At 70.6% G+C, this 27470-nt stretch overlaps 1 protein-coding gene across 4 annotated transcripts; it reads left to right on the top strand.

Annotated features, from left to right (window-relative positions):
• Positions 1-224: 224 nt before the first annotated feature.
• On the top strand, positions 225-27111 carry ARNT2 (aryl hydrocarbon receptor nuclear translocator 2; the record flags this gene model as incomplete). 4 transcript variants are annotated; one of them, XM_084254363.1, is made up of 19 exons in its annotated part: positions 225-255; positions 5082-5196; positions 6753-6800; positions 8082-8283; positions 9780-9993; positions 18778-18880; positions 19235-19300; positions 19493-19578; positions 20658-20734; positions 20807-20941; positions 21219-21293; positions 23088-23239; positions 23566-23638; positions 24053-24176; positions 24616-24715; positions 25487-25625; positions 26068-26218; positions 26571-26707; positions 27013-27111. In XM_084254363.1, 19 exons carry the CDS (start codon positions 225-227, stop codon positions 27109-27111), a joined length of 2127 nt encoding a protein of 708 aa, XP_084110489.1. The 4 variants fall into 4 exon arrangements, with proteins under 4 accessions (XP_084110489.1, XP_084110487.1, XP_084110486.1 ...); XM_084254361.1 differs by having other exon boundaries at positions 8070-8283; XM_084254360.1 differs by having other exon boundaries at positions 8070-8283; positions 26053-26218.
• Between the last annotated feature and the right edge of the window lie 359 nt (positions 27112-27470).

The raw sequence follows: 27470 nt of genomic DNA, 5'->3' as shown, positions 1-27470 counted from the left end.
CCCGCCCGCGCCCCGCGCCCCGCGCCCGCCGGCTGCGCCCGCCCCCCGCCCCCCGCGCCCGCGCCCCGCCGGCTGCGCCCGTCCCCCCGCGCCCGCCCCCCGCGCCCGCGCCCCGCCGGCTGCGCCCGCCCCCCGCCCCCCGCCCCCCGCGCCCGCGCCCCGCCGGCTGCGCCCGCCCCCCGCGCCCGCGCCCCGCGCCCGCGCCCCGCCAGCCGCCCAGCAAGATGGCAACGCCGGCGGCCGCCAACCCCCCGGGTGAGTAGCGCGAGCGCGGCCCGGGTGGGGGCCGGGTGGGGGCCGGGTGGGGGCCGGCACTGTCACCCCGGCCGCGCGGGGGGCGCCCCCCCCCCCCGTCGCCCTGGGGTCCGCGATGCCCCGGCGGAGACAGGCCGGCGCCCGGGGAGGGGGAGGCCGGCACCTGCGCCGCCCGCCCGCGCCCTGGGCCGCTCCGCGCTCGCCTGCAGGGGGGAGAATCTGGGGCCCTTTCCAGGGGCCAGACCCCGTGACTGCGCCCCTGGTTCTTAACAACGGGGCTCCGCCCCGGGCGTCTGCCTGCGCGGGGGCCTCTGGCTCCGCAGCTCGCGCCGGTGCTGGCCTTGCAGGGCGGTCTCGGCGCCCGGTGCTGGCCGGGGGGGCTGCACCGGCTGCACGGCCCGGAGCTCCCAGAACACCCCAGCTCTGGGCACCCACACTCGGGTGTGCGCCGAGGGGCGGCCGCTTCCCAGCAGAGGCGGCCCGGGCGGCACCGCGGCAGCCGGCGTGAAGGGTCCTTCCAGGCAGTGGCTGGGGTCCGCCGCCCCGACCCCGGGGAGCTGGCCCCGGGGAGCTGGCCCCGAGGACCTGAGGGGCGGCTGCTCCGGGCCTGCCGCTGCCTGCGGACCCGACTGCGCCGCGGCCCTTGGAGGCCGTGCGTGCGGGGGACAGTCAGGGTCACGCCACCTCCTCGCGGTGACTGAGGGGGGCTGGGGACCGTCCTGGAGGATTAACTTGTCAGCAACTCCCGGCCACACAGGGGAGGGGGACAGGCTGCGCCCCGGGGCCAGGTTCGGGGGGCCCCGTGCTGAAGGGTGGCACTCAGTGGTCTGGAGCAGAGGGGCAGCACCGCTGAGCAGGTGAGGGGCTCAGCCTGGCGCTGGCTGCACGTCACGTGGGGAGCACACAGAGCAGGGCCCCAGCACAGAGCGGGGGGCCCTGGCACAGAGGCGGGGTCGGTGCCCATGGGTGAGGGGTCCAGGAGGAGCCGGCCCAGGTGGGGGCAGGTGGGTGGGGGAGTGTGTCTGGCTGCTGGGGTGCCCACTGCCTTGCTGCCAGACCCCTGCCCGCTGGCCTTGAGGGAGGTGCCCGGCCAAGGGCAGCGGCCCAGAGCCGGGCGGGAGCCCCTCCCGGGTGCTGGGTGACAGCCTGGATGCCGCGCCCCCGCCCAAGTTAACGCGGCCACCATGGGAGACGCGCTGGCGGCCTCACACTGAGTCACGGCCCAGGCAGGGCCAGCAGCCTGGACGCAGCCCTGAGCAGAATCCAGAGGCCGGTCTCTGGCCGGCTCCTCCTCCATGCCCAGGGCCGGGGGTGGGCGCAGGGCTGGGGCGGGCACAGGGCGTCCTCCAGTGGGCGCGGGGCGGGGGTGGGCGCAGGGCCGGGGGCGGGCACAGGCGCGTCCTCCGGTGGGCGCAGGGCTGGGCGGGCGCAAGGGTGTCCTCTGGTGGGCGCAGGGCCGGGGCAGGTGCAGGGCCGGGGGCGGGCGCAGGGGTGGGCTCCTGGGGCGGGCGACACCTGCCGGGCTCTGCCGCCTCCTCCCCTGCCCAGACCGGCCGGCGTCCATTTGTTTGAGCAGCACCGAGGAGCTGAGCCGGCCCCTCCCCCGGCGAAGAGGAGAAGCTTCTCATCTCTGTGAAGGTGGGGTGCCTGGTGCCCCCCGCTTCCAGCTGAGACGCCCGGGCCTGGGTCGGGGCAGCCACTCGGGGCCGCAGTTGGCCGGCCTCGGGCCTGGCGTGAGCGGTGCCGCCCCGTCAGCTCTCTGGGTCCCGGCGCAGCTCCCCGACCTTGGTGACACCCTGGCAGCCTCGAGCCCCCGCTCCGGCCGCCGCCTCACGGGTCTATCCGGCATTAGCCGAGCATGCTAGGGCTCCCGAGCGGGGGGGTGAGGGTGCAGGGCTGGCCCTGGATTTTTGGGGTGCAGTGGGGGGCTGGGGCCCAGTAACTGGCGGTGGGCAAGCCCCCTTGGTGGGGTCTCGGGCACTCGGGGGCACACAGAGAGCTTGTGTGGGGGCGCCTTTTCACCCCTTCACTCCCAGCGCGTCCACAGCCACCTCTGGGGGCCTTCTGGGCCCTTCTGGTGCCCACAGTGCAGTCCCTTGCTCCACGGAGCCCGCAGGGCCAGGGCCCCGTCATTCCCCGCTGCGCCCCATGTTGGGAATAGCCTTCCTCACAGCCCCGCGAGGACGAGGGCGCCCCGGCAGGCACCGTCCCAGCCAGCAGGCGGGGCTCTCGTCCTCCGGGCATGTCCAGCGCGAGGGTGGGTGCGGGGCTGGATCTCTCTCCTGACCCCGGCGTCCTGGTGTGGGGCAGGGGCTGAGGTCTGGCAGCAGCACTGTCCATCCAGGCATTGTCCCTTCTGGCAGAAGGCCGCCTCGGAGGCTCCCTGCCTGCACCATCTCGGCTGTCTGGTGGTGACCTGCGGGGTCTTCCTGGGGACTAACCGCCATGGCGCAGACCCAGGCCGGGGACGGGCTTCTGGAGAAGGCGGCACTAGTGTAGACTCTCCAGTGGTTGGAGGGAGGCTCAGTGATGGGGGCAGAGCGTGTGCAGAGGCCCTGGGCCCTGGAGACGGGGTGTGCCGAGGACGACTCCGCCGTCACCGGGGCGACCCCGTGGCGGGACAGCTGCCGTGGGAACCAGGCGAAGGAGGCTGGGAGTGCAGGAGGCCTGAGGGAGCAGGGAGTTGGTGCAGGCAGAGCTCCCGGGCGGCCGAGCGCCCTCCACGGCATGTGGGTGATCGGGCGGCGAGGCTCTGGTCTGTCCAGCCTCTCCCCTGCAGGGTGGAACACGGCCTGCGTCCTCCAGTCTCCGGGGGTGGCTTGTCCAGAGTGCAGGGCCCTTGCCGGCCTGGGCCACCTCTGAAGGTCCCGTGGGCAGTGGGTCCCGGAGCCGTGGGGGCAACTGTGCCTGCCCAGGTGGGTGGTGGCAGCAGGAAGCTGCACGTGTCTGGGGCATCGAGGACATGTGCACACGTGGGTGAGCACCGCGTGGGGTGTGGGCGTGCGGGCATATGCAGGTGTCATTGTGCGTGCGGCGAGTGTGAAGCCCTGGGAGAGGGTGTGGGTGCCCTCGGGCTTGCCTGCCACCCCTCCCTGTGCACAGTGGGCTGCCAGCAGTTGGAAGGGGAGGCAGTGTGGGTACAGAGGTGCTGTAGTCCAGCCGCAGTGCCTCTCTGCCCATCACCCTGCTGCCAAGGGAGGGGTCCTGCCGCTGCAGCTCCGGCCCGGGGCATGCCCCTGTGCGCCTGGGGGATGGTCTGAGGCACAGCCCTGGCTGAGCCGGTGCCCCAGGAACAGAGGTGCTCACTGGAATCCCTGCTTTGACTCAGACGATGCCAGGGCGTGCCCGCCAGGCCTGGGTCCTGCTGGCCCGGCACGTGCCGCCCACCGGGTGTGGGCTGTGCTCGGCCATGTGTCTCATCCTTGACTTCCCAGCTGCCCATGGCGGTGGCTCTCAGGAGGCCACGGCTCCCCCAGGAGGCGCCCAGCCGAGGTTTGCTGCGGGCCCAGGTCTCTGACACCCGCTGTAGGTCTCTGACTGGACACGTTCCAGAAGGTCTGGCCAGTGAGCAGCACACGAAGACTGAATCGGTCACCGATTGGAAATGAGAGCATAGTGTTACTTACAGTCCATAGAATTTTTTTTAAAGATTTATTTATTTATTTATATTTTATTTACTTATGCAAGCACTGGGCACAGTCAGAAGCGCGGGAGGGTGAGAGAATTCACCAGAGCCAGAGCGGGGAGCAGAGCAGGCAGAAGGACCGAAGGACACTGCTGAGGGGAGCAGCGGGCGGCAGGAGAGGTCTGCGCGCCATGTGGGACCCTCCCCGGCGGCCGGGGAGCAGCCGGGGATCGAACCGGCGCCGCAGAGGCCGCGGGCAGCTTCGCAACCCAGCGCTCAACCGCTGCGCCCCCGGGGAGGCCCACAGTCCATAGAATTTTAATCTTTGAAAATTTAGACAGATCGGCGAAGGATCATTTGAATCAAGGAGTCGGGTGAAATGGCAGGAGCGCCACATCCGAGGGTGTCCAGGCACTCGGGGCTGCGAGGGTGGCCCGGGCCATGGCGGGCGCGACAGGCCCCTCTGCCCTGGGAGGGCCCGGCGGAAACTGCGGGGGCCTGGGCATCCCTGAGGGTTGGCTTATGGCTCAGCGCGAGCGAATCCCAGGAATGGTATGTTCTACCTCGGCCAAACGCTAAGATAAACCGGGGAGAAAACCAGACATTCTCCAGCCTCTGCGTCAGGGGTCGGCCTGTGGTGGGTTGTTCGCCAGGGCCTCTCCCCGCTGGCAGCCTTGTCCTTCCCACCTCTGGGCGGGGTCCTGTGGCGCCTGGGTGGGGCCCTGGGCTGGCTGCAGGAGGGCCTGAGTGGGTCCATCTGCCGGTCCCGGTTCCAAACCTGTGGACGTGGAAGGAGGAGCCTCTGGGGTGCCACATGCAGGCGTCCAGGGCCCGGCGGTCGCTGTGCTTTAGGGGTGTGCTCAGGGAGGGCGCCCTGCTGCGTCCCTGGCCTTGCTGCCCATCGTGGGCACGGCAGGGGCGCTGGCTGGTCTCGGGGGGCTGAGTCCCGCGGTGGCGCGGGGAGAGCCTTCGAGCTTGACGCGTGGGCAGCGCTGCCGGGGGCCGCCCACCGCACCCGAGTGGCCGCTGCTGGTGGCAGAGACGGTGCCCCGGGCCCTGCACATGCTGCCTCCTCCAGGGGGCCCGGGACAGCTGCCCCATCTCCCGGCGCCCACTGAGTGGAGGCCGCGGGGCAGGGGCAGGCAGCGCCCCGGTGCCTTGCTCCGGCCTGACATGACCTCTTCTCTTTGCCGAATTCCAGAAATGGCTGCAGAAATTCCCGGGTCCGTGACGCTGCCCGTCGCCCCCATGGCGGCCCCGGGACAGGTGCGGATGGCCGGGGCCCTGCCCGCTCGCGGAGGGAAGCGACGCTCTGGGTGAGTGACCGCTGCCCGGGCTGGCTCCCGCGTGCCGGGCGCCCCGACTTCCGCCACAGGGTGGCTCCTGTGTCCCTGGGCTGGGCGGACCCCGGCCTTGGCTCTGCCCTGGTTTCAGGCCTGGGGCCCGCCGGGGCCGGCGTGCGCCTGTGTGTGGTCCTGTGGCTCTTGCTCCCGGAGAGGCCTCCAGCCCTGCGGCTGTCGCAGCCTGACGCCGCCCTGGGGCAGCCGGGGTCGCTCCCGGGCTGGTGGCGGGCCTGAACGGGGAGCGCTGGCCCCTGGCAGAGGCGGCAGGAGCCTTGGCGCCGGGGCGGGCGGAGTCCGAGGGGAGCGGGCGGAGGGCATGGCTGCCCACCGCGAGGCCCTGGCGCCTCCGCCATCTGCGGGTGGGAGCGGGACCGGGTCTGGCCGCAGCACGGGAACAGCCCCTGGCCGGCCCTGCTGCTCTGCCGCGCTGTCTCCTGCCTGGGCCGGGTCCCGGGGCCGCGCTGCCCGGGCTGCGGCGGCGGCTTCCAAGGCAGGAGCCCGCTGTCGTGCCCGCTGCCCACCCTCCCGGCTGCTCGCCGGCCTGCACCGCCCCTGTTGGCCACTGGGGGGCAGCGTGGCCCCGCGCCCGACTTCGCTGCCCGGGCTGGGCTCTGTGGCTGCCGTGGGGGCGGCGCCCAGGCCGCGGGGGCCCTGTGTGGGGTCTGGCCTGTAACTGCCCCCAGCTGGCATTTTTTGGTCGCTGCTTTTCTGTCCTTCTTGCTCTTCTGGCCGGTGGCTCAGCCTGTGGGCTCGGGGCTCCAGGGCAGTGCGGGCCAAACCCTTGCTTGCAACTGGCCACACTAAGCTCGGAGCAAAGCCGAGGCAGGGAGCTCCTCCCGGCCCGGGCCCAGCCCCGGCCCAAGCGGCCTCGAGCCCAGAGGCTGTGCTTTGCCCCCGGCCCCTCGGGCGCAGCCGCTGCTCCAGCTGCGCCTTCCCCTTCCCCGCCTCGAGCCCGGCCCCTCACTGCAGGGTGCCCCTCTGCCTGGCTCCACGGGGCTGCTCCCCGCCTCCTCCAAGCCCACCCAGAGCAAAATGGGGTGCAGGGGCCCCGAGATGCCCTCCCTTAAGGGCCCCCATCCCCCTGGGCAGGAGCCCCGATGCTGGCACACTGGGCGCCAGGCGTTGTTGCCCCCCACATCTGCACGGAGCTCCAGGCGCAGGGCTGGGCTCCCTGGATGCGGGACTTGGGGTGTCGGTGAGCGAGGGCCGCCAGGCCCTCCCCATCTCCTTGCCATGAGCCGGAGATCCATTTGGGCTCACAGGCCAACGTGAGGAGTCAGCCCCGGCTGACCACATCTCCCCCAACCCTGCACCCCAGGCCCTGCAGCTAGCCAGGTGCCCGGTGCCACTGCCTGCAGGCCAGCGCGTGGGGCCCTGAGAGGAGGCCCCTGGGCTGGGGCTCACACCAAGCTCCCCCCGCTGGGTGTCCTCGCCCTGCTGCTGGGCGTCCGTGCCTGGTGCTTGGCCCAGGCGGGCCCTGCCCAGCTGCTCCCACGACAGACCAGCTGACCATGCCCTTGACTTTTCAGGATGGACTTCGATGACGAGGATGGCGAAGGCCCCAGCAAATTCTCCAGGTGAGTCCACTCCCCGGCCCTTAGGGGCAGCGATGCCTTGTTGGAGTGGACCGGGCGGGGACACCGCAGTGTGGTGACTGCTCCCTGGGCCCTGCTGGCGGCTTGTCTGGAGACTCAGCCGTGAGTCAGGCCGCGCCAGGCGGTGCTCACGTGCTCACGTGCCCGCGGCCTCTGGCTCGACGGGGCGTGGTGTCAGCACATCCTCTCAGGGCCTGGCCGGGACTTGGGTTCAGAGAAACAGACCGCAGCAGGCAGCACAGGGGCCTGGCAGTGACGCTGGGGGCAGAGCCCAGGACCAGGCGGTTGGCACCGTCAGCTCACGGTGGCCCAGCTGGTGGGGAGGCTCAGGGTCCTGTTCGGGGAGGGGCCACCGCCTGGCCAGGGCGTCCTTTCTCTGCGGTGCCCACATGAGTGCCCGGCCAGCCCGGCCCGGCTCCGTGTCACTTTGTTTGAGGGCTCGGGCCATGGGGGTGCAGACGAGGGCCTGGCGGCTGATGTGGGCCCCACTGTCCCACCTGCTGGGCACCCCGTCGCCTCAGCGCCCTGTCCTGGCGTCCCCTCCAGCGCAGTGTGGATGGTGCCTGTGCTGGGAGAGAGGCTCTCCAGGGCGGGGCCCTGAGTCTGGCCTTGCCCCTACACCCCGCAGGGCTCCGAGGCCCCTCCCTGCACCGAGGCCAGGAGGGACCCGCCCTTTCGCTCCCTTATGGGCCCGCCCAGGCCTCATACCGCCCACCCTGGGACGCTGACCCCTGCCCAGGCCCACCTGGCCCTCAGCTCAGTCCCAGGCCCCCAGCGGCTGGTGGGGACAGTGCAGAGATGAGGAGCTGCCGCACCACCTGGCTGGTCCACGCGCAGCACCATCCGCTCAGCTGTCGCTCACAGACACCCGCGCACGCGTGCCCCCCCCCGCCACACACACGCACACACAGGGCCCCCAGGAACTGCCCGCCCAGCCCACCCGCAGCTGACCGCTGAGCCTCTGCTCCGACGAGGAGGCGGCGGCCAAGGGTCACCTTGAGTGCCCAGAGCCCAGGGTCTCCGTGTGCAGTTCTGGGAGGCAGCCAGAGAAGAGATGGGGGACAGTGGGGGGCCAGAGGCCCCCAGGAGGACAGGTGGCTGCTACTCAGCAGCTCCTGGGCAGGTGGGAGCGGCGGGGGATGAGGGGACTCCAGGGGGACGGGCCGACGCTCGGGGTCGCGGGATTGTGGGTCAGGGTCGCGGGGTCAGAGTCCCGTCTGACCCTGGCCGCCCCCGCCGGTGCTTGGGAAGAGAGAACCACAGTGAGATCGAGCGGCGCCGGAGGAACAAGATGACCCAGTACATCACGGAGCTGTCGGACATGGTGCCCACCTGCAGCGCACTGGCCCGCAAGCCCGACAAGCTGACCATCCTGCGCATGGCCGTGTCGCACATGAAGTCCATGCGGGGCACCGGCAACAAATCCACGGACGGCGCCTACAAGCCTTCCTTCCTCACTGAGCAGGTACTGTGGGTGCTGGCCTGGGGGTGGCTGGGGCGGGAGCACCCTGACTGTCCTGCCGTGGGCAGGAGGGGGGCTGGCATGAGCCCTGAGGTGTTGGCGCGAGGAGCCGGTGACCAGGAGGGCCAGGGCAGGTAGGGCTGCCCGTGCCAGGCGCGCACTCACCCAGGGGTCCAGGCGGCTTCCTTCCCATCCCAGCAGGGCTGGCTGGTCAGTGTCTGGCACCACCCACGAGGGCCTGAGCGTCTACGGTGTGGGGAGAGGAGGCTGATGGCCGCCCGGCGACTCGCGCGGGTCCTGGCAGCTGCAGTGCCGCCCCCCCCACCGCGTGCCTGGCCTGACCCCAGACCCCCGGGGCCTCATGTAGCCTCGGGGCCTCCCTGCTGAGCACCAAGTGGGCAGGGCTGCGTGTGCAGAGCCCCGTGGCAGGGCCCACGCCTGGCCCAGCCCCCCGAGTGCCGGAGTGGACTGTAGGCCGGGCCGCTCCTAGAGACAAAACCCAGGTGGGGCGTCCCATGGGCTCCTGCCGGAGCCACGACCCCCAAGTTCCAGACACTCTCCCTGCCCTCAACGGTCTCCCAGGACTGAGAGCAAAGATGCCGCCTCAGCCAGTGGCCCCGCAAGGCCTGACAGGCATGTGCCCTCCTGCCCCCACCCCTGCCCCGCCTCTGCGCCCACGGCCCCTCTGCCAGCCGTCTCCACCACGGGCGGCCGTGCCCTGGGGTTTCCTTCCTGCACTGGCTGCCTGGGCCATGTGGGGAGGGTGGGAGCGGGGCTGAGGCTGGGTGTCGCGGGGCGTCGTCTGTCCCGAGGGCAGCTGGCCTGAGGCCGGCCCTCTCAGGCCACATTTCACCCCAGGGCCCAGGTCTGTGGCCGCTGCCCGAGGCCCCTCTCGCCGCCTGGGCCTGCAGGGAGGAGCACCTGTTCTCGACTCCGTGGTGCCTCCCGCATGCCCTTCGGGGACGGCCCCTGCCCGTCCTGGATCCCACAGCCTCTTCCCTCCCGGCAGCGCGAGGCCGCTGGGACCGGCCGGGCCTCCTGCCTCCGCCTCGCAGACGTGGCTCGGGCCCTGCTCCCTATGGAGGAGGCGCGACGCAGGCTGTCGGGCAGGGGGCTCTGGCAGGCACGGACACGGGCGTCTCCTGTGTGGTGCCTAGAAAGTGTCGGAGCGGCGGGGAGAGTCGCTGCCAGTGTGGAGAGCGGGGTGGGGAGGCGGTGCCGGCTCCTCTGCTGGCCATTCTGCGAAGCTCCTGGCACCTGCCCTGCGCACCCGCCCTCCGCCCAGCCCCACCACACCAGCCCTCACCCGCGTCCCCAGGGAGGGTGGGAGGGACAGGGCCCAGCGCCTGGAGTGGCTGTCCTGGGGATGGCACGTTCCGTGCCAGCTCAGGCAAACAAGATTTCAGCGCTCTGGGTATTGGGGCAGGTGAAAACACAAGTGAAGGCACCGGCGGGGGCCGAGGCATGGCGTTGTCCCCACTCTAGCCTTTGCTCCCCAGGAGCTGAAGCACCTCATCCTGGAGGCGGCCGATGGGTTTCTGTTTGTGGTGGCAGCCGAGACGGGGCGCGTCATCTACGTGTCGGACTCGGTCACTCCCGTGCTGAACCAGCCGCAGTCGGAGTGGTTCGGGAGCACCCTGTATGAGCAGGTGCACCCCGACGACGTGGAGAAGCTGCGGGAGCAGCTGTGCACCTCAGAGAACTCCATGACAGGTCAGTGCGCCGGGAGGGGTGTGGGCGTGGCCGGGGCCCGGCACTGGACACCCTTCATTTTTGATGCTTCCTTGTCCCTGTATTTTACCTGCAATTGGGAACTCAGCCACCAGGAGGCGCTGCTGCACCCCCAGACCCACACCTGTAACCAGGTTCCCACCTCAGGTCCTGGCTGTGTGGCCTCCGGGCATTTGCCACCCGGCCCTCAGCTGCTTGATGAGAAGCTCCTGGTGGGGCCGCGTGGGGACAGGCAGCTCTGGGAAACACCCCTTCTCCTAGAACTTCCTGCACGAGGCTGGGAAGCCCGGGCGTTTGCAGGGAAAGTGCTCCTGCCCGCAGCGGGCAGCCTGCATAGAAGGGCCGGACTGGGCTGGGCGTGGTTGGTGTCTGGCTTCCGGCCCTGGGGGTTCAGGCAGGTGAGGGCTGCAGAGCGGGGTGCCTGGCGGGGGCCTGGCCCAGGGCGTGTCCTGGCCATGGGAGCCTACAGGGCGCGGGCTGGCCGTCAGTGTGAGGTGGGTGGGCAGGCACCCGAGGACTAACCCCGGGCTGGGGATCCCACGGCAGGCAGGGCCTGTGCAGAGGGCGGTGAGGGGCGGTGAGCGGCTTGCGCAGGCCCCATGAGAGATGGTGACAGACGGAGCTGGGACACGTCTCCTGTGCAACGTCCGTGCAGGCCAGCCTGTCCCGTCCCCCCAGGAAGCCTGGGGTCTGAGGGTGCTGAGGAGGTGGGACCAGGGCAGGTGCGGGAAGGGCCTCTGACCCCGCCCTTCTCTCCTCCCCACCACCTCCAGGATGCCTGTCCCGAGGCGCTGTGGAGAATCTGTCCCCCACTTAAGAATGGTGGGGGGCGGGAGGGGGAGCCAACGGGGCCTGGCTCGGGGCACCTTCCCGAGATGCTCCCGGCCTGCACAGCCTGCGCCGGCTGCACCCCCAGAAGGGCTTGTGTGGATGGGTTGGGGGCGCTGCTGGGCGCCGCTTCTGGCAGGAGAAGGAGCTCTGCCGTCCAGTGAGCGGCTCTGAGCCACCTGGGAGTCCACAGGCACACACATGTACCACACACGTGCACACACATGTGCACGGACACACATGCACCTGCCAGCTTAGGCTTCAGACCTTGTGAAGCTGCCAGGTCCCCTGGGGACATCTGCCTGAGAGCTACACCCCACCTCGGGGAGAGGGGTGGGGGAGGGGTGTGGGGGGCACGGGGCCAAACGCTGCTGTGCTGTGCGGGGCGGGCGCGGAGGTCGCAGGGGGGTCCCGCGGGGGCAGACGCAGTACGGGGGGCATGGGGGCCGTGGGGCGGACTCCAGCTGAGCCAGTGCTGCGCTTGTGCTCGCGCTGGCAAGGGCGCTGGCATCCTGCGGCCTGAGGGGCGCCTGGGTTGCTTCGGGGGTGGGGGGGTCTGCCCGAGCCCGCACCGGCCTGGTTTCCTGCTGCGTCATGCTAATGTGGTCAAAAAAAAAAAAAATGCAGCCTCTGCTGAGTCAGCAGTGGCCCCTTTGCTGGGGTCCTGCCCTTTGAAATGGAGACAGCGTCTCTGTGGCGAGAGTGCAGCCTGTTTACCGGATGGGCCCTTTGCAGTTGCAGCCCCGGGGGGTCAAGGTGGGGGCAGGCGCTGAGCAGGAGCCGGCAGAGTCGCCCACACAGCCAGGCGTGGCCCCCTGGCGCCGCTGCTGCTCCTGGTCAAATATTTGCACAGCCGGCGCTTCCTGTGCTGCCCTGCTCAGGGCAAGCTTGCTGCCCCCACGGGAGGCCGTGGTCGGCCTGGACAGAGTCCCCGAGCCTGTTCCCTGACCTGTGCTCATGGCCCCACTGGCGTTCTTGCAGTGTGGGGGTGCTCAGCGAAACCCAGGCAGGGCTCCGGTGAGGGCCAGGGTGCTGGGGGCAGAGCAGGGTGGACTTCCCAGGGCCCGGGCAGGCTGTGCCGGCCCCTCTCAGTGTTGGCCGGGCCTGGCGGGTGGCCTGCTGGGGTCAACAGTGCCCAGCTTGTGGCCGCTTCTCCTGCTCGTCCATGGGGCCGGTTGTGCTGAGCCCGTGGGGGTCAGGCCAGCAGACGCGCCCGCATCCGTGTCGTTCCCCGAAGATCTCGGGTTCTGGGCCTGTCGCCAGGGCAGACGGGCGGCCTTTGGCTTTGGGCAGTTTTGCCCTTTACCCAAGGCTGGCATGTCCCTCCTGCCCGCATGGGCGGTGCCCCAGCTCAGGGTGGGATGCAGGTGGCGCCCTGGATCCTTGTTTTGTTTATGCCCCCCCACCCCCATCCCCCTGCCCACCCACCTGCCTGCCCACCCAGGGACCCAGGGCCTCCCGCGCGGCTCACTTTGCCGACAGGCTGGGCTGCGTGCGGTGGGGCCAGGCTGCAGCCCCATGCCCGGGTCCACGGCGTGGTGGGCACCAGGCGCAGACACATGGCGGCGGGGGGCCAGGCCCGAGGGACGGCTGGGAGAAAACTGAGGGCACCAGCCAGCAGAGGCGGTGGGGCCCAGGGGTGCTGCTCCCCAGAGCAGTGATCCCAGTGCTGGAGATCCAGGGACCCGGCCTGGGTGGGCCACGAGAGGCCACTGGTGTCTTCTCGCAGAGCTCGCCAGGGAGGTGGAGCAGAGCCCCCCGCCCCTGCTTTCTGTCTCCCCCACTCTCAGGGCAGAGCCGGTCCCGGTAGGCGGGAGAGGCTGCCCTTCTGTCCAGGGGCATCGAGGTCAGTGTCCACCCCACGGCGTCAGCGGGGTCAGCTGCAGAGCTTGACCCTGGCTGGGAGTTCCGGCGGATCCTGTGAGCGCAGCCCCTGGTGTGACACTCGCCTGCGGCACCCGGCCGCCCTCTCAGGCTGTGTGTGGCGGGGGCGCTGGAGCACTGGGGGGGCCAGGCGCGCCCCTGCGGGCCCGAGCGGAGGCGTCGGCCCCACTGCCTGCGCACAGACCCTTTGAAGCCCCGAAGCCGGGCTCTAGGCCTTTCTCCCGGGTCCCCCCAGTTTGTGGAGCTCGCCGTCCGTCTGCGCCCACCATGGCCGCGCGTGGGCCTGCGCCAGCCCGAGGCTCAGCCCGAGACACTGTGGAAGCCCGAGCGGGACGGGCCGGGAGCCGCCGCCCCGTCAGCCCGCACCTTGCCGGCTAGGAGAGACCAAGCGCTTGGCCGCCGTGGCCCGGGGTCCCGAGCAAGGGCCCCTGGCCTGTGTGGGGAAGCTGGGGGGGGCCGGATGCCGGTGTTGGCCTAGAGGAGACAAATCACCGTTTCCTGTGGGCCCGATTTAGTCTCGCTGACGTGCTCACGTGAGCCCACGTTGCAAGCTCTGGCTAAAAATAACAGGGTTGCAAAACCTCAGCGTGGCCAAGAAAATTAAAATAGTTTCCTTCAGATTCACTGACACGAGGCAGGCGGCTGAGACGGTGACTCAGGCGGCGGCCGCGCTCCTCACCCCGTCTGTCACCTTTCCCAGAAGCCGGTTGGGGAAATGTCTGCACAGCTGTTTCTGCGGGGCCTTGTGCCACTCCCACCGGGGGCCCAAGCCCCACCCCGCCCTCCCCCCACCCCCCGCAGTCCCCCAGCCACACACCCCGCTGTCGCCACCTTGAGCAGAGGGCGGGAGCTGAGGACCTGGCCCCTGACAGCCCTGTGTGTGTGGGGGGGCCCTCCGCCCCCAGGAGCAGCCCCCCACCCCACCCCCACACAGCCACCCCGTGAGCAGCCCCCCCACACACACACCTGCCCCGGGACCAGCCCCCACGCGCTGCACGCCTGCCCCGGGCACACTGCATCAGCTGGCCGGGCTCACTCCTCCCGCTGTGGGGCAGTGTGGTGCTCGGCCGGGCCCCGGCACGCGGTGGCACGTGGCTGTGGGGACTGGGCGCCTGCACGCACGTGTGCAAATCCGCCTGTAGCCCAGCGTGATGGAGCGTGTGGGCCTGCAGCAGGGTCCCGACCCCGCCCCGGGCGCAGCAGGCTCTCCGGGCCCCAGACGGCGCATGTGTGGTGCTGGCGCCTGGGCTAGTGGCACACGCGGCCCCCACGCAGGGAGGGAGCAGTACGATGAGGCGGGTTCATGGGAGGAGACAGGCCCAGGCCCAGGATGGTCTCCACCCACCCCCCCCGCAGCCCTGTAGGTGGAGGAGCCGGGACTGCTGCCCTCAGGCTGGCCCACGGGGCCCCTCAGCTTCGGGGGAGCCTGGGACAGAGCCAGCTGGCCATGTCCCCCTTGGTGCCATGAGCCCGCCAGCTCCTGAGGGGGGCGGCGGGTGTGTTCCATCCACACTAGGGTGGGTGAAGTGGGCGCCGTGGGCGGGTGGGACAGACACGCCGAACTGGTGGAGCTGTGGACGAGGCGATGGATGCAGCCCCGGACGATCGCAGGGGGCGGGCGTGTTGGGGGAGGGGGCTTGGCCATGGCAGCGAGGACCTGGCCTCTTTTCGATGGGGCCTGGGCAGGGGCACCTTTCTGAGGGGTCTGCGGGGCTGGGGCAGGGGCTGGGCACCGGTCCCTGGCGGGGAGGCGTGAGGAGCCGGTGGGCCCTGTAGGGCGGGTGTGGGCCTCCGTAGGCGCCCGGCTGGGCAGATGCGTCCTCTCGCCCGTCCGGTGCTGCGGGGAGGCGGCCCTGCTTGGAGTGGAGCAGAGCGGAGTGCACTCACGGGCTGAGCGCAGGGGCACGGACACCCACTGGCCCAGCGCTGGGTGGGCTGTGCCTCCGTGCAGGTGGCCATCCGCTGGCGGGGCCCCACGCCTCAGCGGGGCCAGGGCTGCCCCTGCGCCGTTCTCTTTGCCACGGGACTCCAGCTCTCGGGGCCTGGGTTTCCACGCAGCCCTCCAGTCAGCTTGTCAGCTCCTCCAGAGCCAAGGCTGTGGATGGGGGCTCCATGGACCGGGCCTCTGGCGCTGAGCCCACCCGCTCCGCCCGCCCTGCTGCGGCTGGCTGTGTGGGAGGCGTCCCGAGGCCGTCGGGGAGGACATGGACGTGGGGTTCCTGCCTGATCATCGCGGCCTATGGCGTCCCCAGGCAGGAGGGCAGGTGGCTCGTCCTTGCTCTGGCGGCCCCGCGATCTCCTGTCTCAGCCCCGTGCAGAGCTTCTATTCAGAGTGGTGGGTCCTGCTGGCTGCCTGGCGGCACCTGTTGAGGGAAGCTGTGGCTTTTCCTCTCCAGTCTCCCTGTGGCGACTTTCACAGGCCTGGGCAACCTCGCGGCCCAGCTGACGCCACCCGGTGTGAAGTGAGCGAGTGGTGGCTCTGGCCGAGTGCTCCCGGGAGCGCCTCCCCTGGGGCCTCGGCCGCTGGAGTCTAGACACGTCTTTTGGGTGGGCCTCCCGCGCAGCGTCTGTCCTTTGTCCACATGAGCCCCTGCTGAGCAGCGCCTGGTGGCCGAGCCTCCCCAGCCCTCCACGCGCCTCGGCTGCGTGTGTCTCCTTGGAACTTGGTTTTTGGGGGCCGTGGACTGGAGGCGCCCTGTGCTGGCCCTGGGTGCAGACCGCAAACTGCAGCCATGGCCGGGGCCTGAGCAGCCACCGTGTCCCGAGTGGAGAGGGCTGCTGGCCTGGCTTCCCCACTCGCACTTGAAGCTCCCATCAGGGGTGCCTGCACGTTCCCACTCTGGCTTCCTGTGCCCCATGTGGGACCCTCCCTAACCACCCTCCACCCCCACTGGAGGCCCCCCTACTCCCCCCATCCCCCCCACCCCCCCACCCCCTCGCAGAGCAGGCTTTGCCTGCCACTTCTGTGTTTTTATCACTTCATTAGCACTTGCAGGAGGCGTGGCCCGAAGCTGCCGCCCTCGTGTGTGTCGTGTGTGTTGTGTGTGTTATGTGGGGCGGGCCTCCCCTGGCTGGCCTCCCCACGGGCGGGCACGGCAGTGTCACGCGAAGCCTCAGGCCTGCATTTCTGGCATTTTTGGAGCGTGATGCTCCAAAGGAATGTGGTGCTTTAAGCCACACTCCGCTCACGCAAAGCAGGAGGAAGCCTCTGCCTCTGCCACAGACCAGGATGGGGGGCGAGGGGTGGCCCTGGGGCAGCTGAGGCCGCTGTGGCAGCTCCGTGGTCCCTCCCGTGTGTGGCGTGAGTGTGGGACCGCCGGCGCTGTCGCGGCCCGTCCAGCAGCCTCGGTGCAGGGTGGGCCCCTCTGTGCCGCCAGCTCCTTGGTGCTGCGGGTGGCTTCGCGGTGGCAGGCTTGGCTGGGGCGGGCCCGCAGGCTGCGGGCAGAAGGCACCTTCATTCTGGGCCCCGCTCCGCCCCTGTCCCCTGCAGCCCAGTCGGGCCCACAGCCTTGTGTGGCTGCCGTCCATGGCGTCCTCGCGCTGACCCCAGCGTAGCTTCCTCAGTTAGGACAGCAGGGGATGGGGCCCTAGGCCTGTCCTGCTGCCTGAAGGCGGTCCCTGGCCTGGAGGGAGACCATGGCCCCACGCCAGCCGCCCATCCTGCCAGTGGGGTCCTCCCCGGCCGGGCAGGCCTGTCTCTGAGGGTCATCAGCTGCCGCTGCTCACCCACAGGCTCTGCTCCGAAGGCCCCAATTCACATCGTTCCCACGCGGAAACCTGACCTGCAGGCTCCCAGGCGGCCCTGGAGGCTGGATGCCGGTGACCGAAAGCCCCCCTGTGGCCACAGTGCCCGGGAGGGTCTGCAGAGCGCACCCCCAGACACCGGGGAGGCCCAAGCCGCCTGCGGCTCCACTCCTGCACTGCTCGGCTGTCCTGCTCCTGGGCCCGTGCTCGCCCCCAGCCCCCGACTCCCCAGCCCCCTGACCCCAGAGCGCCCGCCCTGCAAGCCCTCTAGCCCCACCCCAGAACCCCAGTTCCCTGCCCACTGAGCAGCGGCTGCTCCCGCGCTTCAGAGGCCCAGGACTCCCGCCCTGCCCCACCCCAGACACAGCCAGGTCGTTGGGAGGCACCACCGTGCCAGGAGGAAATCCGGAAAAGCGGTCAGCGAACACCCAGAGAGAATTGCCCGACTCTGACCCTTCCCAGGCTGGTGCTGGCCTGGGCAGCCCAGCCCAGCCCCTCAGCGCAGGTCCGCCTCACCCCTGCCCGGCCGCCCTCATGGGGTCCCGCTGAGGGGGCTGGACCCCTCTCATCCTTCTGCCCCTGCAGCCACGGGTGGACCCAGGGGCCTGCTCAAGGCCTGTGGCTGGATTCCTTGGGACCACCAGGAGGCTGAGGAGGGACCTGGGGGCGTCTGCCCATGCATTGTGCACTGAGTGCTGGGAGCCCCCCAATCCCGCTGCCCCCACTGACCCACCCTGCCCGCCACCCCCCATGTCGGCTGGACCCCTGTGCAGGTCCCCTCCTGGGGAGCCCCTGCTGCTCCTGTAGCCTCTGTGGGCCGGCTCTGGACGTGGCGCTGCCTGGGGTGTTTGGGGACAGGCCACGGAGAGGAGTCAGGTGAGGCATTAAGGGGGGGCCTCTAGGGGATCCTGCCCGTGGGGTGTCGCTGGATTCTGCATTCGCCGCTTCCGTGGAGACAGGGTGGAAATAGGCCACCAGGCCGAAGCCACTGACCAGATTCCTACAGAAAAGGGAACTGGGAACAGGCGCGTTTGCCTGTGGAGGCCTCTGAGTGGCCAACTGCATCGTCCTGGGCAGTCACCACGGGCGGAGGGCCCAGCCTGGGCAGTGGCCAGGGTGCCGGGCTCGGTGGAGGGGCAGTGGCAGAGGTGGCGGGCAGCTCTGGCGGCTGAGCGGGTCCCTCGTCTCTCCGGCTGCCTGCTCCGCCCTGCCCCGGGCCTGCGCAGGGACCAGAGGGCCCTGTTCCCCGGGGGGCAGTTGGCCGTACCTGCTGCGCCGGGGAGCCCCTCTGTGCCCTGCCCAGCCAAAGCCTCTGACTCAGTAAGAGCCACCACTGACCGAGGTGGTGCCCGGGAGCCGGCTGCCTGGCTCTCGGGGCGAGTGCAGGGGCTGCGGAGAGCGCGGGCGGGAGCTGGGACCGCGCAGGCCGCGCAGGGTGTGTTGTGGCGGCCGCAGGCAGCGGGGATGCGCCAGTCCAGGGCAGCGCTGCCCGGGCGAGGCCGGTGTGGGGAAGGCAAGTCTCGGGGCTCCGCCCCCCGCAGCACTGCAGCCGTCAGGGTGCCAGCAGCTCCGGGCGTGGAAGACACAGCGAGGGGTGGCGGAGGCCAGCGGCTGGTGGGGCGCGGGCGGCAGCTGTCCCCACGCGGAAGGGCCCCGAGTCCCACCAGCACGTGGGCAACTAGCGCCTCCGCGCTGGAGCTCGGACGGGGTCGGGGGAGCGGCCTGCGCCGGCCGCGGCTCAGCCTGGAGCTTCTTGTGAGCAGCCGTGGCCCACCGGGCCTGGCGGGCGCCGTCGTGTTCGAGGCGGGAGGAGGAGCAGGGCTGCGGCAGGGCCTGGGCAGGGCCTCGGCGGCCTCCAGGGGTCCTGGGGCGGGCGTCGTGTCCGCGGGAGGCGGCCCTCGCGGGAGCTGGCCTGTGCCCACGCCCGGTGCTCCCGCGACGCCCGCCCACCCGAGGACTCGGCGTGAGGGCCGGCGCCGCCTGAGGCTGGCGACACCTGAAACGGGGGACGGGGTGTCCAGTTCTGTGCCTTGTTGACCATGAGCCACTGGAGCCTTTGGGGCCGCGGCCTTTCTCCCAAAGTGGGGGCGGCTGAGCCTCGGCCGGCGGGGGAGGGGCTGTGAGGAGATGGGGGTCCTCGCGGGAGGGAGCAGCTCCCCGTGACTCTAGGAGGGTCCCGGCCCAGCAGAGCCGCGGTTGGGGCTGGGGAGGCGGGCCTGGGCGGTGTGGGTCTCACCTCCTGCTGAGGCTGCGGGGAGTCCGACACCCCGGTGCTCCGCGGCCGTGGCTGATGTGGCGCTTGTCCCCCAGGCCGGATCCTGGACCTGAAGACCGGCACGGTCAAGAAGGAGGGCCAGCAGTCGTCCATGCGCATGTGCATGGGCTCCCGGAGGTCCTTCATCTGCAGGATGAGGTCTGCGGCCGGGAGCGCGGGGTGTGGGTGGCCCTTCCGTCTGCCGGCCCCGGCCCTGCACATGCGGGAGGGGTGTCCTGCCCAGGCGGGCCCCTCCAGAAGCCCCCAGAGGCCGGCGCTGCCCGGGCTGGGCCTCAGCCTCAGGAAGCCGGGTCTGCTGGACGCTCTCCCCCCACCTCCGCCCCCATTCCCCCAGCTGCCTGGGGCTGGGTCCTGCTCCCGAGCCCTCCGCCTGAGCCCTGCAGCAAAGCCAGGCTCCCTGTGGGGGCAGCTCTCCTGCCAGGGGGGGCCCCGCCCCATAGCCTGCACCCCCGTAGGCCTGCCCCGCTGTTTGCTCACCAGCCCCGTCCACAGGTGTGGGAACGCCCCGCTGGACCACCTCCCGCTGAACCGGATCTCCACCATGAGGAAGCGCTTCAGGTCGGTGCGAGAGGGTCTGTGCCTGTGGGCTGGGCTGCTGAGGGCAGGCGCAGGGTCTTCAGACAACAGAGGGGGGAGGCGGGACCCCAGGAGCACCGAGAACCCCTAGCTCAGATGCCCGGGGTGCTGTGACCTCGTGCCCCTGGTCCCCCTGGCCGGGCTGGAGGCAAACTCACATGCGTGTCTCTCCAGGAATGGTCTTGGCCCTGTGAAGGAAGGCGAGGCCCAGTACGCCGTGGTCCACTGCACGGGGTACATCAAGGCCTGGCCCCCCGCGGGTAAGCAGCCACAGGCTCCCGGTCCCGCCCTGGGCACCCCGTCCCAGACTGATGACTTTTTGCCCTGGAAATGTCTGCCCTGGAAAGGTCTCCGTGGGAGGGTGGGGGGGCTGGGTAGGGGGAAGGTTGCAAAGGCAGGACATGGCGAGGCGCCCAGCCCCCGGCGCTGAGAAGGCGGAGGCTGCCGGTGGGCCAAGGGCGGCTGAAGGGAGTGGCTGGACCCCCCCCGGGGAGAGCGGGCACCCATCTGAGACGTGGCCCTCTCAGGCGCCTGGAGGCCTCGTCCGGTGGGGCCTTCGGCGTCTGGGAGGCACTTCCCGGGGGGCGCATGGCGCTGAGGCGTCCTCCAGGGCACTGCTGCGGTCGGGACACTGCAGACATTGGACGTAAGCCAGGCGATGGGAGGAGCCAGGCCGGTCCCTCTGAGTGGTGCTGGGATGGAGGGCAGGAGAAACAGCCAGGCTGGGGCCCGCCGGGCAGTCAAGACAATGGGCGCTGAGCGGGGTCCCCACTCTGTTGCCTGCACCCCTGGCTGTCTGCACTGGTCAGTCAATCACTGGAGCCAGAGGATGGACCTGTGGGAAAGCATTCCCCTGGAGGGGGCAGTGTGCAGGGCACGGGCTGGCCGTTGGGGCTCAAGTGGGGCGCTGTGTCCCTAAACAGCTGTGGGCCCAGCCAGGGGACACCGGGCCCAGGGCTCTGTGGGCGGTTGGCAGCCCTGGCCGCAGCGCTGGTCCTTGGAGTGGCCGACCCCGCTTGCCCTTCCTGGCCCAGAGCCCTGCCCCCAGGCTGGTGGCCAGTGCGGGGAGCCAGCTTTGCCGGGTTGCGCAGGTGTTTTGGGGTGGTTTTCGCTTCTGCTGTTGACCAACGGTCTTTGTCTGATTCTTCGTCAAAGGACGAGTAAACCATTTCCGTCACTGGACGACCGGTTGGGCTTCTCACTGGAATCCCTCCACAGCCACATGTGTGCACAAGCGGGTGGACAGCAGCCCCTCCTGTGCCCCTGCATCACCCCCGATGCTCTCGTGACCTGGGGCCCAGCGCCTCGGCCCCTCTCCTGACCACGCCCCTCCTTTCAGGAATGACCATCCCGGAAGAGGACGCAGACGTGGGGCAGGGCAGCAAGTACTGCCTGGTGGCCATCGGGAGGCTGCAGGTAGGCTCGGGGCTGGTGGTCCGTGGCGCCTGCCTGCCTGTCTCTGCCCATGCTCAACTGTGCCCCGCGCAGGTGACCAGCTCCCCCGTGTGCATGGACATGAGCTCCATGGCCGTCCCCACGGAATTCCTCTCACGGCACAGCTCGGACGGTGTCATCACCTTCGTGGACCCGCGGTGCATCAGTGTGATCGGCTACCAGCCCCAGGTGGGTTCCCGGCCACTTTAGCCCGCGTCTCCGCAGCCAGGTGCGCAGGGGCTTGGGCCCGCAGCTGCCTGACCGACCCAGGCCAGGAGTGCCACTGCGTGGTCACAGGCACTTCGCGAGACTAGGATGGGGCGTCCTGCGGAAAGGGCTGGCAGAGTGCCGTCAGGGCGCGCCTCCCGGAGGGTCAGGGAACCCCACCCCTGACGGTGCGCCCTGCGCGGTGAGAGCGCTGGCTGGGGGAGGGGAGGGTGGGCTCTGAGCGCATCTCTGTCCACAGGACCTTCTCGGGAAGGACATTCTGGAATTCTGCCACTCAGAGGATCAGAGCCACCTGCGGGAGAGCTTCCAGCAGGTGCGGTGGGCAGGGGGTGTGGCCTGCGGGACTGGGCGTGGCCTGAAGGTGGGGCTTGGACTGTCAGGGCTGGGCGTGGCCTACGGCCCGGGCAGGGCCTGTGGGTGGAGCAGGGCCTGCCCTGACTGGGTGGGGCCTGGCAGACCCTGGGTGGGTGCAGACCATGCCTGTGGACCCGGCAGTGCCCCCAGCTCACAGGCAGCCCCGGGCAGCCCCGTCAGGCTGTGACTCCCGTGCGCGGTGGGAGAAGAAATGTCGTGGCAGAGGGTGGAGGTCCCCCCTGGGGTGCGGGCAGCCAGCCTTGGGAAGAGCCGGTGGTGGGTCTTGATGCGTGAGCAGAAAGAGAGAATGTCCGTGGCTGAGGTGCCAGCCCCAGGGCCCGGGAGCAGGCCCTGGTGGGAAGCTTGCACCGTGGGCGGAGGCAGGCGCGACGTGGCCCATGGCGGGCCAGTGCACTTCTCAGCTGGGCCTCGCAGCGAGGGTGGCGGGCCGGGCAACAGGGGCCGGTCTAGGGGGAGAGGACGGGGGCCTGCTCGGCGGGGCGGGGGTGTTGGAGAGGGGCGGGCACGGGCTGCTCGCTGCTTGGTGGGGAGGGCGAAGGAGGGCAGACCTGGGGGCCTGAGAGGAGGCCGCCTGGCATCCTGCGCCGCCCCCTCTGTGCTGCTTCCCAAGTGCACACTGTGCGCCAGCTCTGGGCAGCCTCTGCACGGCAGCCGAGGCGGGAGTTTGACCTCACGTCAGGGAGCCAGGTGGAGTGCAGGCACCTGGCTTCTGGGAGACCCACTGAGGCCACAGGGTAGGCTCCTGCCTGAGGCCCCGGGGGCGCAGCGAGGGCCCTGGAGCTGCCCAGCACATGGGAGCAGGGCACACCCGTCCAGGCCTCGACCCTCCGGGCTTCCCTGTGCCACATGTCGTTGCCCTGCCCTCCTGACCGCTGGGCAGCATCTGCTCGTCCCCTCCTCCCCGAACACCTGGACTGGACTAGGGCAGCCCTCACAGCAGCTCCACACCCCCACCCTCACAGCGCCTGGCTGGGGGAGTGTAGCCAGGAGTGGCCCCACCGTGGACCCAGGCCCCCCTCACTGTTCCCTGTGGGCACTGACTCTCGCTCCCTCCTCCTCCTGCCTCACCCAGCTCCCCAGGGACACACACACACACACAGCCCCCTGGTGGCTCTCCCTGCCTCACTCTTGCCCCTGCCCCATCCTGAAGCGCCCGTGGGGTCTGCCCCCTTCCGTGGCTCTGCAGGGTGGTGCGCCTCGAGGGTCAGGTTGACTTGGGGCTGAGCCGGCCCCTTGGGCATTGCAGGGCGGAGCCCCTGCCCCAGCAGCCAGGGAGGAGCCTGAAGGACAGCGTGGGTGTCCATTGGCTGCGGGAGGTGGCCCTGTAGCCCTGGGGAGGATGCTCCTGTCTCACTGCTGTCCTGGGGAGGCTGTGCCAGGCCCAGACCCCACCCCTGCCTTGGGCCCCGCTGCGGCTGCCTCTGCTGATTCTGCGCGTGTGGCCACGTCTGCCGAGAGCCCGGGGCAGTGTGCAGGGACCTCCTTCCCGTCAGGCTTCCCGCCGTGTGTCCCCACCAGGCAGTGCATTTGCTCCTCAGAGGCTCGGGTGATGGTTGTGGCTGCACAGCTGCCTCCCCGGCCCCTGGGGCGCACTAGACGCCAGGCTGTACCCACACGGGTGCGGGCCCCCGGCGGACGGGTCCTCACAGTCCTGGCCAGCCGGTTCCCAGCCCCGGCACCCTCCCAGCGCCACCCGCCCACGCCCCTGTCGGACACCCCGCCCCCGCCGCAGGTGGTGAAGCTGAAGGGCCAGGTGCTGTCCGTCATGTACCGCTTCCGCACCAAGACCCGGGAGTGGGTGCTGCTCCGCTCCAGCAGCTTCACCTTCCAGAACCCCTACTCGGACGAGATTGAGTACATCATCTGCACCAACACCAACGTCAAGTAGGCTGCCCGTGAGGCTCGCGCCGCCCCGCACCCCCCCGCAGAGGCCAGATAGCCACCGCTGTGCCCCCACACCCCCCCCCATGTGCCTGAGTTTCCCTTAAGATGCCTTCAGGGCGGCCCTTCTGTGCACGTAAAGGAAAGCTCGCGTGTGGATGGTCTGGGTCGGGCCAGGCAGGCTGCGGGGGCGTCTTCACTCCTCACTGTCCCAGGCTCGGTTCAGGACACGGGTCCTGGAGTCCTGACTTGGGGCCTAGGATAACCCCACAGATGAGACCCGAGCTATGGGTGGATGGGGGGCGCCGCTCATGCCCATCTGTCCCCAGGCAGCTGCAGCAGCAGCAGGCAGAGCTGGAGGTGCACCAGCGGGATGGGCTGCCGGCCTACGACCTGTCCCAGGTGAGTGCCCCTGCCCCGGCCCGCCCGGAACAGTGCGGCAGGCGCTCTGGCCGTGGGGAGCCTGGCCTGGCGGGGGGCTGCGGGCTCGGCCCCCCTCCTCACCGTGGACCTCGCCATCGTCCTCCGAGCCCTCCCCCCACTCCCTCGTCTCTGCGGCTTCCGGGAGCCGCTGGGCAGAGAAGAGGCAAGCGCGGTGGTATCTGGCCTCTTTCCTAAGTCCGCTCCTGCCGGCCTTCAGAGGAAGCCGGCGACCCCTCCCCGAGCATGCAGCTGCCCGCCTTGATCGCCAGCCCAGGCCCGCCCGCCCCTTCCTGGCTGGCGCACCTAGAAAAGGTGCAGTGGCCCGCGTGAGGCGGCGTGGCGCTGGGGAGCATGTCGGGCTCACGGCGCAGTCCTGTCTTTGTGTGCCAGCAGGTGCCCGTGCCCAACCTGCCGGCAGGTGTCCACGAGGCCGGCAAGTCCGTGGAAAAGGCAGACGCCATCTTTTCCCAGGAAAGGGACCCCCGCTTTGCTGAGATGTTCGCAGGGATGGGCGCGTGTAAGTCTGCAGGCCCCAGACAGGCAGGGACAGAGGTTGTGGCCACTGCCAGTCCCGTGGACAGCTGCCCTCTGGGGAGCTGGCAGGAAGAGTGGCTTTCGCACCACCACTAGGCACCTGGGCATGGACCGCAGAGCCGAGCCAAGGGCACTTGGACGCCTGCCCCCCTCACCCTGGCTGAGACTGGGCGCCCAGGGCAGGGGTGGGGAGCAGAGGGTGTGTGTCCTGGCAGTGCCAGCCGGGGCTATGGGAGTGTAGGCCTAAGCTCGGGTGCCTGCCCCCCAAGCCAGAGCAGCCTCTCGGGGGTCGCTGGGCTGCAAGGCCCGGGGGACAACCTGAGGTCCTTGGTCCTTGTCTCCCTCGGGCGGGATGGGGGTGGGCCAAGGGCGGGAAGCATTTGAGATCCAGGCAGCCAGTGGACTCCGCTCTGCTTCCCCAGCTGAGAAAAAGATGATGAGCTCAGCTTCTGCTGCGGGGACCCAGCAGCTCTACTCCCAGGGCAGCCCGTTCCCGGCGGGGCACTCGGGGAAGGCCTTCAGGTAGGAGCGGGCGGGCGGGCGGGCCCAGCTCTGGCTGCCCTGTGTGGGCAGTGTGGGCATCCGCCTGCGGCCTGGCTAGCGAGGGTCTGCGGCGCCTCCGCTCAGCCTGCTCCTCGCGGTGGCCATGGATGGGCCTGGGCGGCGGCTAGAAAGCCGGCTGTTGGGCCCCTGGAGAAGGGCGGGAGCTGGCCCCTGCTGGGGCACCGCACGGAGCAGCAGGACCTGCCCCTGTGGCCCCCGAAAGCAGCGGCCACATCCAGGGAGGACAGGAGGACTTGATTGTCAAACCTGAGTCTGTTGAAAGGGCGCTACGGGCCCAGGAGGGCACCGCCTTCCCGAGGCTGGGTTCTTGGCATAAAAGGCCCCGTGGGTCCCTGAGCCAGCAGTGGCAGCCCTGGGGATGCAGACTCCCGTGACCCCACCAAAGCCCCACTCAGCAGAAAATGTGCCCCGGGTACCCAGGAGGTTGGCCTTGCCACACTGTCTCTGCTGAGAGCCGGGCTGCCAGGGAGAGGGCCCTCGGCCGCGCGTGCACAGCCCCGGGGCCGCAGCTCAGCCTGGCTCGGGCGGCTTTGCTAGATGGCATCCCGGGGACCCGGCCACGGCGGGCCATCTGGGGACAGCAGGCCGCGACGGAGGTGCCCCTGACCGCTCCCGAAGGTTACGGCTGGTGGCTGGTGGCCACCGTGCCCGAGCAGCGGTCAGGCTCCCGCGGCGGCTGGCCCCTGGGGCCTCTGCATCTGGGCCAGCCCGCGGTCCGCTCCTCCCCAGCTCCTCTGTGGTGCACGTGCCCGGCGTGAGCGACATCCCTGCGTCCTCGTCCACCGGCCAGAACATGTCCCAGATCTCGCGGCAGCTGAGCCAGAGCCAGGTGGCCTGGACAGGGAGCCGGCCGCCCTTCCCGGGTCAGGTACGGGTCAGCGCGGGCCTCCCGGGCTCCTGGGGCCGAGCCGTCTGGGGTCCCGAAGCTGAGGACAGGCCAACACCCTAAGCTGGGGCTGCTCCTGACAACCCCTGGGTCCTGGTCGGCCATGCCTGCTCTGCCAACGTCTTTGCCAGGGTCTGGGCAGGAAGGGCCAGAGACCGCCCCCTGCTGGCCTCCGTGTACCTGTCCAGGAATGCTGGGGACCCCAGCCCAGGCTCGCTAGCTCCTACTGGCCACTGTGGATGGGTGCCCCCGGGGTGGAGGGCTGGTGGTCAGCGTGGCCAGGAGGCTGGACCCAGGTCCCCCAGCCTGGGCAGGGGCGGGGCATGCAGCCGGGGGCAGAGGGTGGCGGGGCAGGCTGGCAGGGGTGGAGACCTGCCGTGGACGCCGTCTCTGCCTCATCCTGATGCAGCAAATCCCCTCTCAGTCCAGCAAGACCCAGTCGTCCCCCTTCGGAATCGGAACGAGCCACACCTACCCGGCCGACCCCTCTTCCTACAGCCCCCTGTCCAGCCCCGCCACGTCCTCGCCCAGCGGAAGCGCCTACTCCAGTCTGGCCAACCGGACGCCAGGGTTCGGTAGGGGGGATGGAGGGGAGGGGTGGCAGCCTCGGCCCCTCTGACCCTGGACTCTGCACTCTGCGGGCTTCAGGGAAGCGGCGTCCGGGTGGAGAGGCTGGGACAGCGCAGTCAGCCCCAGGAAGGAGGGACAGGGCAGGCGGGCGGGGCCTGGGGTGGGTTCTGTGTAGCGGGGGGCAGGGTGGGTGCGGGCGGCCCTGCTCTCTGGCCGGCCGGGCGGGGTGGGCACCTGTGAGCAGACACACAGAGAACCCCCCGTGACGGCCTGGCTGATGTCGGGCAGAGAGCAGGGGGTCCCGGGGCGTGGTCCTGGGGTCCCCGTCTCCAGGCCTGCATGCATGTCGACTTCCAGCTGAGAGCGGACAGAGCAGCGGGCAGTTCCAGGGGCGGCCCTCGGAGGTCTGGTCGCAGTGGCAGAGCCAGCACCACGGGCAGCAGAGCGGCGACCAGCACCCGCACCCGCAGCCCGGCCAGACCGAGGTGTTCCAGGTGGGCGCACGCCCGGCCCCTCGCGTCTGCGTCCTTCCCGGCTGCCCTGCACCCCCACCCTGCCCACCTCTGCTGGGGCAAAGGCCCCCTCCAGTGGGGCCCCGCCCACGCCGTGCCCCAGGCCACTGCCCTGAGGGGGTGGCCCTGCGGGTGACTGCTGGGTCTCAGGGGTCCCGGACCCTGCAGGTGGCCTTCGGAGCTGGGCTGCAAGCCGGTGCCCCCTGGGAAGACGGGGGGCGGGTGGAGGAGGTGGGCTGGGCGCTGGAGCCAGAGATGAGCCTGGCGCCCTACCCCTTCCCTCGCAGGACATGCTGCCCATGTCGGGGGACCCCACCCAGGGGACGGGCAACTACAACATCGAGGACTTTGCTGACCTGGGAATGTTCCCGCCGTTCTCTGAGTAGCTGGGCAGGGGGAGGCCCTGGTGGCGCCACCCTCAGGCCACCCACGCGCCCGGATGGGCCCTGCCAGCCGCTGCCCCCAGCCTCTCCCCAGCCCCACACTGAGGCTCAGCCTCCCACAGCCGGCGTCGGCGCTTGACCGTGGCCCGGAGCCGCTGTGGGTCCCCTGCAGCCTCCATCGCCTGTGACACTGAGGTGCGCCCAGGGACCTGTCTTCCCCTCCCTCTCCGCACCCCGGCCTGGGCCCGGGGGGTCTCGGCACGCAGCCCTGTCCCTGCCGTCCTGACGGTGCGCGGGCCCATCGCCGGGCAGGAGCCCCGGGCCAGGCACGACCCGGGCAGCAGCGGTCCCTGGCTGCAGCT

The sequence above is a fragment of the Talpa europaea genome (genome assembly GCF_964194135.1).
Source record: "Talpa europaea genome assembly, chromosome: 14".
Lineage (NCBI taxonomy): Eukaryota > Metazoa > Chordata > Mammalia > Eulipotyphla > Talpidae > Talpa > Talpa europaea.
Note: the sequence above shows the minus strand (reverse complement) of the source record. Positions and strands in the feature narration are given on the sequence as shown.